The sequence below is a fragment of the Suillus subaureus genome (genome assembly GCF_016647635.1).
Source record: "Suillus subaureus strain MN1 chromosome Unknown BJ212scaffold_23, whole genome shotgun sequence".
Lineage (NCBI taxonomy): Eukaryota > Fungi > Basidiomycota > Agaricomycetes > Boletales > Suillaceae > Suillus > Suillus subaureus.
Window position 1 is genome coordinate 570263 of NW_024538579.1, and position 16501 is coordinate 586763.

Consider the following 16501-nt stretch of genomic DNA (forward strand, 5'->3'; position numbering starts at 1 on the left):
GTGTACCATCAGAATCACGGTTCCAAGTAGCAGGGCGCCTACCTGGGAAATGGGGTGCAAGTACAAGCACACATTCAGGTATGGATCTGTCGATTCTGGATCGAAAAACAAGCCCTATCACAACTTACCCCTCAAATGCGGACTTTGTCACCCTGTGCTCCCTCCTCAACCCGGCAAGACCACATGAAAAGTACCCATTCTCCCCATCGAAGCTGTGTGGCACTACAATATGACAGCACACATCCTGGACCAGCACAAGGAGTATGCTATCCCTGGACATAGAGAGGCGGGGGTCCCATTGCCAGTAAGTGTTTGGAGGGTGATGAAACTTACGGATCTTGAGCAGGGCGCTTCGCACATCCCGAAGGATCGCTGGCAGCCCTCATATGGAGATTCATCTGAGCAGGACAAGGAGAACGTACCTGTAGCATCAGGATCTCGTCCTAAATGTCCTGCCCTTGAGTCTGCTGGGTCTCTCCCCCAGGCCTCCAAACGAGCACGTACATCCCTCCAGCTTAGTTTGTTGGTTGTTTAGTTGTCTTTCTGCATTGTAGTTATCACTGTGTGCTTGTGTATCACTCGCTTTCAGTCGATGTTGTTGCTCCCAGACCTCTCATTTGTGATCGAGATAGTTACTATATATGGCTAAATTACGGTGACTGTAACGCTGTCACGGTGGGGGGGGACCCGTCCGAAGTTACATCAGGTATATGTCATGAACTCTTATTTTACCCACCTCTTGAGCTACATATTCTCCTTCTGTGCAGCTGAGGTAAGCACTCGAATCTCTTCTTTGTATTCCGACTACGAGCCAGGACCCCTGGCACTTCTGAGGGCCTGCGCTAGACCACCCCACTACAATGTTTCTGTGGAGGAAATGATGACACATCACCTAGCTATTCTTAAGTGGATCAAAGACTGGGAGGGACATTGCTGGGTGATTCAAGACTCCGTATTGGTACACAGGTTAGCTACATATTCTCCTTCTTTACAGGTATGTACTCGAATCTCTTTCCTTCTTCGTGCTCCAAGAGCTGAAACTCGGGAAGCCCGTCGAACCAACCCCCCATATCTGATCCAAGTTGTTTATGCGTGTCAGCCGCATTTTCTGGGTCAATAAGACGGGGTTTCAGTCCACGAGCGGCAGCGGCCCGGTCCGCTAGCATTTGAACCTTGCAGCACTTTTCCATAGAGATGAAAAAGAAGATGGTTGATTCAATCGACTTGGTGGCGACAAGGATTCCGTGGTTCTACACGGAGGGTTATGATAATCAGGTGAGAACGTTCAACCGAGCTCTTAAATATACCTGAAGGATAACAGCCTGAAATCTTGTGAGTATCGACACAAGTATGCAAATCGGCGCACCAACAGACCTTGTTTGGACCCAGAGCAGTCGCTATAGCAAGACCTTCCTCGCGGTCCTCGACGATGCCACGAAATTCGCTATATAGAGAATGATCCTATGTATTCATTGAATAAGATATCTCTTTGAGAACGATGAGCATGAGATACCTCATAAAATGCACAGCTGTCCTGAGTAATGGGATCAAGGAGCACCCCAAGAGTGCTGAACGCCTTAGCATATTTAGTGTGCGAATGCGCAGCACAGATAATATCTGGGCGAGCCTCATGAACCGCTGAATGGATCATGTATGCCGCCCGGTTGAGGTACCGGGAGGGCCCAGATTCCTTTTCTTGTATTTCTCCCTCGTGGTCTACAAGAAGGAGGAGCTCGGGCTGGATGAGCTTGAAGTGAACACCCTGTGGCAACTCATGGTAAATATCATGATTTTATCTTGGCAGGATATCAATCACCCAGGGGTTGACCCAGTAGCAGTCTGGTCTGATAGGGTCCTTTCGACGAATCAATTAGAATGTCACATACACCATGTTATCACTGTCAACTCTTACTCGGACAGTAATATGTCCAGCGACGCCTTCATCATAGCCGTACTTTGCTGCGTTGCATGATAACGAGGGGCGCTCCCTATTACGATAACTATTAACTCACCAAAGATACGATACGCTTGAGCCAAGCGAAATTTCAGGAACGATCGATGTTCGAGTGGGTCAGAGAAGATCGGAGGAGGAGGTATATCGTTCGGATAATCCTTCTCTATCCTTGTAGAAATGTTGTTGGCATCCCTCGATAGTGCGGTCATGATAATAGTACTAGTGGATGTGGGATTCCAGACGAGATAGACCCTAACTTGAACTTCTATTGCGATTTAACCGTGTCAGCGAACGCTGCAAGCTTGATCATACGTTATGGATCCCATCATCACAAAAGCTCATTGAAGGTCCGACTTGGTCGGGCTAGAAGCATAACTGTAACTCCGCAACTGTATGACGCTCCAAAGTGAACCCTAATAAATTGTGCGATACACACACCTTCAAACGAGCGACAACGCAAGTGGGGGTGAGCAGCCTGAGTGTCTGGGCTCTTTCTGCTCTCGTGCGTAAGGTGAGGCATGTAAGAACCTAGATAAGAACCTAGGGTCTGCGAGTGCGAAGGGGTGTTGTAAGGACCCCGTGTTCTCTACGCACCGACCAGCACCTGAAGCGAACACAAACACAGTCCATGTCTCACCGATGCCGAAGAGCTTTACTCTTCGCATCCGAGATATGCGGATATCCTTATTTCCTTTTATGTTACTTACCTTGTACTCTACAGGGCACGAGCTATTTCTCCCCTTTGTAAGGATAGTATATCCTTTACGCCCTGACCACGCTCCAAAACAAAGGCGCTCGAACCGGCTCGAAGCAGTCCACGTGACTCACTGATGCGAGGGGCACAACTCTTCGCATCCGAGCCACGCAGATACAACCCTCTCCATTTTCCTTCATCATCTTACCTCGTGCTCACTTTCCACGATTCCCTTGCTTTCGCCCTTCAGTTCATTATCACCATATGCTTACCCTGCTCGTTGTGGTCTAACCAAATGTTCGAAAACGTACATATACAGCTCATGGACACTCATGGCACCAGCAGAATCTCATGCGCTGATTCCCCGCTCCAAAGCACACTCCAACGAAAGTCTCAGTCTCACAAACGACTCGTCTTGTCATTTTCGCGCTATCTAACTATACGTCTTATTTCGTCAACATCTCGTTCAAGGCTTTCCCCTTCGAACTCATGGTCAGCCTTACACCTTCAAACTCGTACTTATGAAAGCCGCCCGTACTCATGTGATCGTCGTGGAATCGAGCGCGTTTCAACCCCGAAGCCAACAGAAGAATAACGTGTCTTATACCTAAGTCTTTTCTCAAGTTTCTATCCACTCGTCTCGAAACCATTCCCCAACCAACTCACACTCAGCCTTACAGTGTGGAGACCTCTTGTAGGATGTAGGTGCGTTGTAACGTTAGATAATCGAAAACGAATGTGATATGATAAGGAACGATGTTGGCGTGTCTGAGATGATAGATATTGATAACACCTGAGGCAGGATGGAATCTGCCTAGTCAAAGTTTACTTATACAACGCTTCCGCTTATGAATTTAAGTACATAAAGGGAACCCCGGGCCTGATACACATTTCCCTTCGCTACCCTGTCTTTCGCAAGGCACCTTAGTACCATTCATCCCTCTCGATGAACAGCCCTCTAGATTTCACGGTTTCGCTTCCATATACTCTGGTGACCGGCCTGTCTTAGACCTTACAGAGATGCTCCGCGTGGAATCCGCGCACGGCCTGTATGTTTTAGTACTAGAGGAAATGATAACTTAGCATTCATTTTGCATTACCTAGCCATGTTTTAGTAGATCAAAGAACTGACAGGGATATTGCTAGGTGCTTAGGGACTCCGAATTGGTAAATAGGTCAGCTACATATTCTCCTTCTGTGCAGGCAAGTACTCGAATTTCTTTCCTTCCTCGTGTTCCAAGAGCTGAAACTCGGGAATCGCGTTGAACCAGCCTCCCATCTCAGATCCAAGATGTTTATGCGTGTCAGCCGCATTTTCTGGATCAATAACGCTTGGTTTCAGTCCACGAGCAGCGGCGGCCTGGTCCGCTAGCATTTGAACCTGGCAGCACTTTTCCAAAGAGATGAAAAAGAAGACGGTTGATTCAATCGATTTGGTGGCGACAAGGATCCCGTGGTTCTATATGGAGAGACATGATAAGCAGGTGAGAACGTTCGACCGAGCTCTCAAATATACCTGGAGGATAACAGCCTGGAATCTCGTGAGTATCGACACAAGTATGCAAATCGGTGCAGCAACAGACCTTGTTTGGACCCAGAGCATTTGCTATAGCCAGACCTTCCTCATGGTCCTCGACGATGCCACGAAACTCGCTATATAGGGAATGATCCTATGGATTCATTGAACGGGACATCTCCTCGAGAATGATGAGCCGAGATACCTTATAAAATGCACAGCTGTCCTGAGTAATAGGATCAAGGGGCACCCCAAGAGCGCTGAACGCCTTAGCATGTATAGTGTGCGAATGCGCAGCACAGAGAATATCAGGGCGAGCTTCATGAACCGCTGAATGGATCATATATGCCGCCCGATTGAGGTACCGGGAGGGCCCAGATTCCTTTTCCTGTATTTTCCCTTCGTGGTCTACAAGAAGGAGGAGCTCGGGCTGGATGAGCTTGAAGTGAACACCCTGTATTAACTCATGGTAAATATCATGATTTTATCTTGGCACGATAATTGATTACCCAGGGGTTGACCCAGTAACAATCTGATCTGATAGGGTCCTTTCGATAAAGCAATTAGAATGTCACGCATACCATGTTATCAGTATCACTCTTACCCGAACAGTAATATGTCCAGCGACGCCTTCATCATAGCCATACTTTGCTGCATTGCATAATAAAAACGAGCACTTCCTGTTACGATAAAACAACGAGCTCACCAAAGATACGATACGCTTGAGCCAGGCGAAATTTCAAGAAAGCTCGTTGTTCGAATGGGTCAGAGAAGGTCTGAGGAGGCGGTATACCCCTCGGAAAATCCTTCTCTGTCCTTGTAGAAATATTGTTGGTGTCCCTCGATGGTGCAGGCATGATAACAGTGGATGTAGGATTTCAAACGAAGAGGTCTATGATAGTAGATCCCAACTTCTATCATTATTTAACCATGTCGACGAGCGCTTGCAAGCTTGATCATATGCCATCGATGTCATCGTCACACTGGCAAAAGATCCGACTGGGTCAGGCTAGAAGCAGATGCGGCATAGCTGTAACTCCGCAACTGCGGCTTCGAACCTGGGGCGTTCATCACATGAACAAGCCAGCTTATCGCACTCACACACATTTTACAAAGGCGTATATATGCAATGTGCTTCTCCCCGGGCCGTTTAAATTGGTAGACCAAATACAACGTCCCTTCTTTCATTCTCATTATCGTACTCCTATCCGTCACCCCATTACATGACATGAAAACACAAAATCGAAAATCGAAAATTAAAGAAAAAGACAAAAAAAGACACAAACACAATGATCAAAGAGCCATAGTAACGCCCAACAAGGCAGGCCAAAGGATAAACACCACCCGAAACTTGAGTTTTTCAATATCGATTCGGCCAGCTGCGTTTCCGAGTCTGCTCCTAGAGGGTTGATCGATGTTCCCGACGTCGCCTGGACGGAGGGGGGGTATCGCGAGGTTTGTTAGAGATGGCGATGGCGTTGAACCGGAAGACGAGGAAGGCGTGGTGGTTGCCTGAAAAAATAGATTTTCGCTTGTAGTACTACTAGAGCTCGTCACAGAACTCGCATTCAGGTGTGTCGCGGTTGGAAGAGAGTCGCCTTGGACCGCGATCCTAAAGTCCGCGCTGTAGATGATCATATCGTATGGGGTATTCGTGATATAACGCAGAGTGCTGTGTGTCCGAGTCAAGGGTGAGCGTGAGCGTTGCACCTGGTTAAATTAAATCACGTACAAATTCGAGCCATCATATACAACACTCCTAGGTATATCCAACTGACAGGACATAGCTCCAGGGGTGACGTTCCTAGCGAGCGTCGCGAGGTATGTCTACACACAAAAAAAATTAAAATCACCGTGACGATCCGTCAAGTCCAAAGGGGAAGAATAACGCACGTCAGAATCACAATAAAGCTCTATGGTAATCCCCCCCATATCGGTAAGCAGTGGATACGTCCCATCATCTATCCATTTCGTTAGAGCACTCTGTCCAGAGTAATACACGGTGTTCTGGATAGGCTGGATGGGGTACAAGGACGCGGAGACTAGCTTGAGCGTGAGGAGTGTCATGAGTTGAAGCACGCCGTGGAACATTTTGGTGACCGCTGATGGAATCTGAACCTGGTATGGACGATATGACAGACCTGCTGATCACTGGCGGCGCGGCGAAAGAATGAATGAAAGTTCCCGCAGACAGATATGAACGAACACAACGAGAACGGAACGCGTCACGATCACGTGCCTTGATTTTTATGCTAATGAGTAAGTAAACTATCGATCCTAGTCGGAAAATGTAAAGCCTAAAACATAATCCAGGGAATAACTATGCTTGTACATGTATCTCTATGAAAGAAAACACGCCGCGGTATCCAGAAATGAATGAGCGAGGGGCGCGATGAGAAAGAAGAGAAAATTTTCTGAATAGGTGCGCGATAAAAAAAATTATTCGCGATGTTTGTAAAATGGTTCCGACCAGGTGCCCGACGAGACGAGAAAACAGAAACGAAAACGAAAACGAAAACGAGAACGAGAACGAGAACATGAAGAAATGTTCAGAAGAGGTACCGGCACAGCCATCATTAAAAAAAATGCGTAAGAGGAAAAAATCACAACTTGTGAAAACGATAATCAAGAGTCACATCACATCACTCGTTCTTTCTCCCGAACTGCCCGAATCCAGATCTCACCAGGACGACTACCAAATCATGTAAGCCCCCGACGAAAAACACGAAAAAAAAACCAAAAACTCACCTCTTCTCCCTCAAGACCCTATAAACGCGTCTACTCCCCTTCTCCTTCTCATTCCTCATTTTCGACGTAACATTATCCGCGCGGGGAGGGAACGCACCAGGTCCGCATCGCGCTTGGAAATCTGAAAGACCCTCGTTCGTGCCTTCGGCTTCGACGATCACAGTCCCGTACCAGCCAGGATCAATGAAAAAGCCGGCAACATTTGGGATCGGGAGGCGTAAATTTTGGCTATGTGAATAGGCGTGTGGGTGGTGCGGCGAGACGGGGGGTCGGATCGTGAATGAGGAACGGTGTAGCCAGTGGACGACGCTGTGAAGCGTTCCGTGAGGGCTATTCAAATCAATGTTTAGCATACTTTTTTTTTGATAGACTAGTAGAAAGAGGGCTCACGTCGCTGTCGTAGCTCTATCCTGCAACAACTGCAAGTTCGCAGCAAGCTCCTGGCCCCAAGGACTAACATCCAAATAAACAATAGGATTACCCGTCGGGTTCAAAGCAGCATTAACACCCGTCCGAATGACGCGATGGAAATACGACGGAGAGAACGCGAGACTGTGGAAATAAGGAGACAGCTCGCCCATCGGCGAGTACTTGTAATCAAGGTCCTAAAACGCACACCATGAGCCAACCACATCCCACATAATGATCAAAGAGGACTCACCACGAGATAACTCCCATCCCAAACCATTCTCCCCGAATTCCCCTCATCACCCACAGCAACATCCCACACCACATCACCAACCCTCAACAACTTCAACACACCAGCCCTCTTCAGCTCAGCTTCACACTCCACCACACTCGAATCAGATAACCACTCCCCTTCAGGTGAAGGAACGAACACCCGCAAGAGCGGCGCACGGTGGAGTCGGACCAAGGGAGATCGGAACGCCCCCCTAGTCGAAGCAGAGACCGAGGACGACTTGCCATGGGAATACAACGATGTCGGAGATGGCGTACGACTCGAGAAAGACCGCACCACTTGCCCGTCACGCGTAGCAGGCCTCGACGATACAGGACTAGTAATATGCGACCTCGCAAACGCCCGCGCATCGCTCTCAGCTTGCGCCCTCAACCGCAGCACGACTCTTGTATATGCACGAGTGGTCATAGCGAGCGACAGAATATCCGGGATCACGACTTTGGGACGTTCTCCTGGAGTTGCGGGGTTGGGGATACGGGGCTGGAGATAAGCCTCTGCTAGTTGACCGTATTGGTGCGTGGGCATCGAGACGCCTCGCATGTAGTCATTTAGGTCCTTTAGCTTTGCGTTAATACATCGCATCGCATCATACAGGAGGGAGGACTAACCTTGAGAGACAGGGCAAGCGGCTCCGCCCACTCAAAGCTCCACTTGTTATACCCAACAGTCCCCAAGAAATGCTCAAGCACATACTCCCTCAACACTCGACTCTCAAACAGAACCCTCACCTCCTTGTTCGCAGCATACAGTGCACACCAATCACCAAATGTCAGATACGCGAGGAGATGCGGGAGGAGCAGCGCATCAGCGAGATGCGAAACGATAGGGTAGAACGTGGGAGGCTTCCTCGCGAGCTCTTCTTCCAATCGTTGCTTCTCTTCAGCTTCTTCCCTCAATCGCTTTTCTTCTGCCTCCTTCTCCATGCGTTCCTCTTCCGCTTTTTGGCGTGCCTCTTCTTCCTTTTGTCGCACCTCCTCCGCTTTCCTAAGACGGACATCTTCCTCCTCTTGAAGAAGCTCAGCTTCCTTGGTCATCACTTCCTGCTGAGCGATCGTGTCAGCGACAAGGGGAGGACGCGTCTTCTCGAGCCATTGTCCTCGACGCTGGGTCCGTGCGGATTTATAGCCTTCGGGGGAGTCAGGGGTTAAAGGCGACTTGGGCCTCGGCGGCATAGGAGATTTGGGTCTTGAAGGCGTCACCGGCCTCGCAGCCCCCTCCTCACTTCCATGCATCTTAACAACCTGCACCCCCTCAGCCTTCTTGAACGGGTCCTCTTCCAAAAACAACGTATCCTCCGAGAACAACGCCTCTGTCGATACTTTCTTAAGTACCAACTTGGCAGGCATAGATGGAGTGGAAGTGGAGGATGAAGGAGTAGGAGGCCGCGATTTCGTCAACACACGAGGCTTGAGGCTTTCTTTGCTTGTCGCTCGGCTGAGTTTGCGCATGGGGGCGGGTGGGGGCGGGGGCATGCGTGCACTTGCGTCTGATGAGACCCTGATACGGCTTGGTGGGGGACCTGCGTCGGATCGCCCTGTTGGTGCGTCTGATGAACGCCCAGGTCCTACGTCCAAAGAGATACGTCTTCCAGCTTCAGATCCAGCTTCAAAAGCAAACGGACTACGCCCAACCGGGCCCGAAGCCAAAATACGTCCCTGTCCCTGTCCCTGTCCCTGTGCAGAAGAAGTGATACGCTCCGACCCCCCGCGCGCCAATCCAATACGCTCCGAACTGAAAGGAACACTCGTCGAAGCAGCTGACAAAGGCACAGGCGTGCGCTCCGTGGAAGGCACAGAAGGCACATTAACACCCCTTCCACCAGCACGCTCTAGACTTTTATGTTCCGCGGGAGGAGACGGGTAACTAAGCGTCCCATGATCATGATCTACGACACGTCGCGCTGATGGTGCGGATATGCACGTAGTGTTCACAGAGTTGTCATGTGGGCTGATGGGTGTGGGTGCTTGTTGGTGCTTGATGATCATGGGTGCTTGACGGCGCTGGCTGCCAGCGAGGGCGTTTTGGTGTATAATGGATGTGCGTTGGTTGGTCGATGGGTTTGGATTTTGATTGGGCGATAGATTTTCTTGTTGCCCGATAGATGCAACTTGGTCCTGACCGATAGCCATAGCAGCAAAATCAACGGTCCTTTCCGGATGGGAGCGGCGCTGAGTTCTATCGAAGTTGAGTGGTTCAAGTTGAGTTGGAGGGGTTGGGTGTTCGGGCGAGGAGGTATCGCGTACGTGCGAGTACTTGGGGGCGCGCGATGGGGAGTAGTACGAGCGGTAGAAGGTGAACGAGCCGGAGCGGCAGTAGAAGATGACACCACTGACAAACGAGCGGCGCTAGAAGGCGGCGCGACCGCCGTCGTTGTGGAGCGAGCACTAGGCGATCGGGTAGCAGTCTTTGTCATAAGAGTCGTAGTCGGCATTAAATTTCGTTGAAGATTTTTGTCGGCCAGCACAGGCGGACGTGCAGATGGAGGAGGTGCTGGGACAACAGACAAGGGACGAGTCTGAGTCAAAGCCTGAGTTCGGGCGGTACTAATAGGAGAAACAGCGGGTTGCGAGGTAACGTTCTAGAGAAAAAGGTTAGTCACTAGCACCAATGAAAAATAAAGATAAAAGTATAATTGGAGCTACCAGGGAATCTAGAAGGAGGACTAACCGGGTTAGTAGGGTTTGCCGCCAATCTTTGTGGTTGAGCCGAAGTAGATGGCGATCGACCTTGAGGGAAAGTGACGTCAAGGTGCTAAAGAAGTCAAACATGTCAACGGCATTCGAAGGACGGAGATGAAGTAGATTTCACAAGGCGGGAGCAATAAACGAGCGCATCGTGCGACGGCGGCATGAGATGAATGCATAGACCTCCCCAGAACGTGTACGGCTAAAAACAAAAAGACAGCTTACCTTGATAGCCGGGGCGATTGAACTGGTGGACGTAAACGCGCTTGAAGAGGAACCGGAATGTGTGAAGCGAGTCGCATCTGTGTGATTACTGCTGCTGCTTGAACTGGAACCGGTAGGAGGGGGGTGGGTTGATATTTTTGAGGGGTGTTGGGGTGTCATAGGGGAAAGGTGATCCTGTCGTGTGGAAACAGCACGGATTTGGTGCGCGTCGGGGTCTGTTCGAGGTATGAAAACATGAAGGTATGATTAAAGAAAGGGACATACCAGCGGGTTTCACTTGAGGTGTTAAACCCGGTCCCGTATACTTGCGACGGGTAACAGGCAATAATGGTGGCTGTACACGGGAAGGCAAAGTCTGACGAGGAGGTTCCGGTATGGGATCCTTCTTTGGCTCTGGTGCGAGTGCTTTCCAAGGATCCCATTCATCCTCGACTTGTGATTTTGCGACTGGCATGATGCAGGATTCTAGGAGAGAAGATTCGAGAGTGGATGTCGCGAATCTAGCAAAGAGAGGTGGTAGTGAAGGAGGTGAATCGAATTCAACGGGTTTTGACGATGCCGGATGTTCAACATCAGCAGTCTTCCTAAACTTGCGCAAGAAACCGGCCATTGCGTGTGGGGTGATGGAAGTACCAGTACAAGAAAACGAGCGTGTTGGGTTTAATAATAATAATATAAAAGAAAAGGTTTAAACGTGCCGAGTTACTAGAGACGACACAAGGAATTGAATCTAGTGCCTCGGTCACACGTGACCTGACGTTCCTAAAACGTGTTACGGTATAATCTCATTCCGGACGTACATTCCGATTTAAATCCACAGATCGTCAAAGGGAGTACCGCCTCTTCTCTCTCCGGTCCATCCGGTCATCCAATAATTAACCACAGCAAATCGGTCACAAAGCCCGAAGATCCACCTAGCGCGGGGTACGCTGACACTTGACAATGATCATCGCAACCCGCCCTCCCTTCCGCGAAGATCAGGTCTCTCTGTTCGGATACACCATCTCCATCTAATGCATATGGTCATCCCTTGACGTTTACCTCTGATAACCTTTCAGATCTATCAGGAATTCATTAGCTTCATCAGTACCACTGCCTCGATATCCCGCCTTTGCGCACAGAATCTGAGCTCTTCATGCGCACGAGATCTAATAGAGCTTGAACTATTCTCATTCATCCCTACTACTTCGATCCTAATACAAGGTTGACGTTCCAGCCTAACCAAGTTGTCGGGTCTAGGTCTTGGTTCCGCTCCCAAAAAAACGCCCATGTGCAACCACCACTCGCCGAAACAACATAGTCACACGAAGGCCCTGGATTCATCCCTCCATTCTCCGCCTTCGTCAGTGGGTTTCTTCAAAGTTCAAGCGCTAATACTTCGTGCCAAGATCAACGTTCAACAAGTCACAAGAGAATATCATTAATTACCTTCCAATATGTACATACTGATGTCGATATCCCGCCTTCACGCAAGCAATCTAATACCAGCTGTGCCTGATGATAACAACAATCAGTCGTTCATTCGAGCCGCACTTTGATCATAATAGCAATAGTAGCTGTGCTTGATTATAACAACAATCTGTTCACCCAAGTTGATGACCTACCCTTCATGATGATATTAAACCAATGGCAACAGGAGCTGTGCTTGATTATAACAACAATCAGTCATTCATCCAAGTTGATGAGCCGCATGCTACTAACGCAACAAGTCCCTACAGCCAAGCCGTCGGGACCTGTGCATCCCCGCTCCGCATTATGACGTTCCCAAGAACCCCTACAATCACACGCAACCCTGAACACACCGAAACGCATGGAACGATCCAAACCAAACGTAAACCGCGGGTAGACGAACGACTCTACTCACGAAGGGCCCCTTCCATCCCTCCGTCTCTGTTCCATCATGATCGTTTCAGAGCACGTTCCAACTGGATCATCTCACCAACATCATGATAGGAAACAGAAATGCTCACCAAGAGTGACGTCACCGGTAAAAGAAGGGAAGAGATGCCCGAGTCCGAGTCCGCAATCACTCTTTCTGCTATTGCTATGATCAGTACTATGCATAGGTGATCGCGCCGAGTCTAATAATACCGATAGGATTTAGATTTAGATTTAGATACATGGGTTCTCTTCGCTGCGGATGCGATATGGATCGAATATATATTGGTCGTTTGTGGAACTGATAATAGCACTGGTACCAGTCTTCGTATCATATGTATAACCGGGGCCCCTAACATGTTCACTGATGGACTCTTCACTCACCGCAAGGACTTCTCCACTTAGTGTGCTCGCACACAACACAAAACACGACAATCATCCACCCGGGGATATATCAAGTCCAAATCAAAGTATACTTGAAACAGGCGTTGATCACTTACCATTAGTGAAACCGTCATCCCCACCCCTATCCACGACGCACCGCCTCGAGATAGGAAACACAACCACTCGCTCGAGCTTACCGATTCATTCCCGGATGGTGTCACCATAATTGCATCCCGAAACTAAACTCGGAGTCATACGTTTAGTAAAAGCTATGCCGATACAGATTGCACCTTCCCTTCCATTAAGCTCCAAGTCTAATAATAGTGATTTGCAACGTCACGTCCATGTTCTTGTTTGCATTCTAGATACGAGTGGATATTGCTATCGTGCGTCTAGTCGCTCGTTGGTGGATGCTTCGATGGGGATCGGTACTAGTGTTCACGGGTATGAGTACGGGTATGGCCGAGGCTACTACCCACTAGTTAAACTTGCCGTGTTCGTATTCGCGAGCCTAAATGATGCCATGAAGGTAGTGGTATCATATCAGTACTAGTACTTATCGATATCGGCATCAATCACGCTACCATGGCTTGGCTGCCAAGCCTCGGGCGCAGAGTAGTAAGACTCTAAGATGGGTGAATACTGTGAGTCGACAGATCGCGAGCTTGAGAAGCCAGTAGACGGACTCTGACATTCGATGTACTTGAGATTTGAGTCTTGAAGTAAGAACTTGAAAACTTTGGTGATCGTTTCATGTCAGGAACCACGGACCAAGAGTTTGGGAGGACAGCAGGTGATCTGATATGGTAGACAACGAGACTGTGAGTTGGTCGCCACATCCGCGCCAGTTCCAACCAGTCACGGTCAATATCCGGATTCAAGTCGTGTGTAATCCTGCGAAAGAAGAGGGTATCAATCAGTCTCCCTTTTGTGGCATCTTATGTTTCGATATGAGGATAAATACTCAGGGTACCTTAGTGTATATCCTCACATCGCAACAAATGCGATGATCAAGATAGTCTTGGACCAGATGGTGTTCTCAGAGAACCCAGCACAGCTGGTTCAACTGAAGTTTGGCCTTGATTGGCAGAAGCCTCTCATCCTAACAGATACAAACAGCGCCTTCAAAGTTCTATTCCCACCCAGGCGGTCTACATATACGGTCATATGGCGACATCACTCGGGAAACACAGGAAAACCCCAAAAGACGGGAATCCCTTATCGCACGGGCGAGTCAATGCCAAGCAAAATGAACACACAAAAGTTCAAGATCACTTTCCCAAGTCTACACATGTGTTTCAAGTTGTATCTAACCTGCCGTATCAAATTGCGCAATATCTTACATCCACGGACCCACAAAAATAAAATTCTTGGATTTCGTACTCGTGCGCAGCGCGCTACATCTCTGCAAGGAACATTCGACGCTGTGAAATTCTGTGCCTCGAGGCCTTGTGGCTATGTATTCTCTTCCGGCTTAAACCCACTCGTCCTAGAGGCCAGGCCCCAATCTACTCAAGTATGTATAATCATTCATGTGATGCTAACCGACGCATAAGGGGTTTCCCTTACCTCATTTTGCACCGCGCCTCCTCCTCCCGGACGATGCACCTCTCTCCACGTTTGGCATCACACCTGCATCATGGGCAACGTCACGGCTACCCAACAATCTCCAACAAATCGGTCAACACAGTGCGGAGAAGCTTCTGATTGAAGAAGAAGTCCTTCGTGGCGGATACCATCTTCGCTCAAGAATTTTTTTTCCACCTATCATCCGTGACCATGCTGCCGCCGACATATGTCATTTGGTCAAATTGGAGGTTTGAAATACCAGATTTGAAGATTCTGGTCACGTACGCATTCCACCAATTCGACAAAAACAATTTGAACAACTTCGGAATGCAATTTAGCTATCCAGTGCTGCAATGATTGTAATATTGATGATAACACCCCCGTTTGGCCCTTTGATCTTCATTCCGGAACAACTCCAATCCCGTACACTTCCGAGTCCGTCTCTGTCCCTCCAAGCCCCACCCAAAAGGCAGTTCCCGACAGCATCATCAAATAAACCGTTTGATCGGAAGTTACGAAGTCGATGTCGAGATGTATCCATGGCCATCGGCAGGCCATACTCTCAAATGAAACGTCTTGCGAGATGGGCTTACGACGCGATGGCGGGGTACGTTCATTATGACTGAATTACAATTACGCTATACCGAGTAAGACGATCAACGATCTTCGCGACCACCTACGTACGCATCGTCAAGACGTCTTATGCATCGAAGCACTCATCTCGAGCTCGGTCATGTGATTGTGATTCCTTCCCAAGATCGATGTACTGGTATTAATCATCGAGCGTCTTCTAGCCGAAGAACCTCATTTGGATGGACTGGACTCTCGGGCTTGGTATGGGTACTTGGTACCTGGTACTTGGCCTTCGATAACCCGCTCTGGAAGACCGGAACATCCTTCTCCACCTTCGTGCATCGCAATTACAATGGGTCTTCTTCCATTGGTGCCTAAGGTTCGGGCGAAGATCAGGCTCAAGGTTCGTGCCTAGTCAGGTTGGGCTGTACGATATCTATGCGTTAACGTTTATCCTGATAGCCTTTCAGATCTAATGCGGACATTGTCCTACGGGACTGCGCTCGCTAAAGGAATTCATTATCTTTAGTGCCAGCGTCGATATCCCGCCTTCGCGCACAACATCTAATATAAATGCGCACGAAATCTAATTGAGCTCGAGGATAACAGGGGATCGTCTCGACGAATACGAATGTTCAATTCAGCCGCCCCGTTTTCGTTTTCATTGATTGCTGACTTTGCACTTCGATACTAATATAGGAAATTTTAGCAGCCTGGGTTGTCGGACCCTGTTTTGATGGCCTCCTCATTCCACGGGCTCAGGCGAACACACATGTGCATCGTCGTCATACGCTCACCGAAATACACGGCACCTGAACACATAGCCACCTGAACATGACCCACCCTGACTGGGACATCCTTCTTGGTCCTTGTGCGTCGCAACAATTGAGGTTTCTTCTATAAGTGCCTGTGCTTCGGGAAGGTCTTATGTAGTACCTAGTCAGGTTTGGACACGGTATATCCAAGTATTAGGTCTAACTGTTAGCCTTTCAGATCAACTGCGGACTGCCGTCCTATATGCAAGGCTGGGATAACATAAGGAATGGAATTAATGAGCTTCGCTAGTACTTGTTGACTATCCCGCCTTCACGCACGAAATCTAATTGAACTTGAGGCCTCGAGGGATCACCTTGATGTATATCCAATTTAATCGCTCTCTTGATCGCTGACTGTTGGCCTACACTTCAATACTAATTCGCAGCCCATGTTATCGGATCGCCTCCCCTATTCGGCATGCCCGAGAAACATCCACGCCCATGTGCAATGTGCATTATCACAATCACACGCATCGCAGCACTCCACCTGCACACCGACACATGGAACAAACGCAGTCACCTACCAAGGATAACATTGCCTGGCTTCGAATAAGTCCTGGGCATCCATCGCCGTAAGTTTCTTCCAAGTTTTGGTCCCTGTACCTGGCCAGGTTTAGATGCACGATACACAAGTGTAAGTAATGGACTACTTATCCAAATAGCCTTTCAGATCTATTGCAGATGCCGTCCTATACACTTGGCTGGGTTCACCTAAGGAATGTAATTAATTAGCTTCCAATGTCGATATCCCGCCTTCGCGC

At 48.8% G+C, this 16501-nt stretch overlaps 5 protein-coding genes across 5 annotated transcripts; 1 reads left to right on the forward strand and 4 right to left on the reverse strand.

Annotated features, from left to right (window-relative positions):
• Positions 1–971: 971 nt before the first annotated feature.
• On the reverse strand, positions 972–2163 carry BJ212DRAFT_1275207 (class II aldolase/adducin domain-containing protein; the record flags this gene model as incomplete). Its single annotated transcript, XM_041331204.1, has 7 exons — positions 972–1250; positions 1308–1322; positions 1375–1461; positions 1514–1762; positions 1817–1855; positions 1913–1959; positions 2013–2163. The coding sequence occupies 7 exons, from the start codon at positions 2161–2163 to the stop codon at positions 972–974; spliced, it is 867 nt and encodes a 288-aa protein (XP_041191426.1).
• A 1553-nt stretch (positions 2164–3716) lies between these two features.
• On the reverse strand, positions 3717–5041 carry BJ212DRAFT_404363 (class II aldolase/adducin domain-containing protein). Its single transcript, XM_041343119.1, has 7 exons — positions 4871–5041; positions 4769–4815; positions 4674–4712; positions 4370–4618; positions 4232–4318; positions 4165–4179; positions 3717–4107 (listed from the first exon to the last, which is right to left on the reverse strand). The coding sequence occupies exons 1-7, from the start codon at positions 5019–5021 to the stop codon at positions 3829–3831; spliced, it is 867 nt and encodes a 288-aa protein (XP_041191427.1). The 5' UTR covers positions 5022–5041; the 3' UTR covers positions 3717–3828.
• A 416-nt stretch (positions 5042–5457) lies between these two features.
• Positions 5458–6311, reverse strand: BJ212DRAFT_1588642 (uncharacterized protein; the record flags this gene model as incomplete). The annotated part of the gene is made up of 3 exons (XM_041342438.1): positions 6058–6311; positions 5897–5991; positions 5458–5836 (listed from the first exon to the last, which is right to left on the reverse strand). Exons 1-3 carry the CDS (start codon positions 6253–6255, stop codon positions 5458–5460), a joined length of 672 nt encoding a protein of 223 aa, XP_041191428.1. The 5' UTR covers positions 6256–6311.
• A 490-nt stretch (positions 6312–6801) lies between these two features.
• BJ212DRAFT_1275144 (uncharacterized protein) lies at positions 6802–8020 on the reverse strand (the record flags this gene model as incomplete). The annotated part of the gene is made up of 4 exons (XM_041331201.1): positions 6802–6856; positions 6913–7242; positions 7303–7517; positions 7574–8020. The coding sequence occupies 4 exons, from the start codon at positions 8018–8020 to the stop codon at positions 6802–6804; spliced, it is 1047 nt and encodes a 348-aa protein (XP_041191429.1).
• A 5214-nt stretch (positions 8021–13234) lies between these two features.
• On the forward strand, positions 13235–15741 carry BJ212DRAFT_1516066 (uncharacterized protein; the record flags this gene model as incomplete). Its single annotated transcript, XM_041341677.1, has 6 exons — positions 13235–14299; positions 14340–14600; positions 14691–14959; positions 15005–15032; positions 15110–15328; positions 15625–15741. Exons 1-6 carry the CDS (start codon positions 13724–13726, stop codon positions 15739–15741), a joined length of 1470 nt encoding a protein of 489 aa, XP_041191430.1. The 5' UTR covers positions 13235–13723.
• Positions 15742–16501: the final 760 nt, after the last annotated feature.

Bases quoted from the DNA above. Each gene is read 5' to 3' on its own strand.
- BJ212DRAFT_404363 (XM_041343119.1), bottom strand. From the start codon at position 5,021: ATGCCTGCACCATCGAGGGACACCAACAATATTTCTACAAGGACAGAG. The intron at 4,816-4,870 runs GTGAGCTCGTTG...TATGCAATGCAG, and splicing joins TCAAGCGTATCGTATCTTTG to CAAAGTATGGCTATGATGAA. The intron at 4,619-4,673 runs GTAATCAATTAT...GAGTTAATACAG, and splicing joins GTTACTGGGTCAACCCCTGG to GGTGTTCACTTCAAGCTCAT.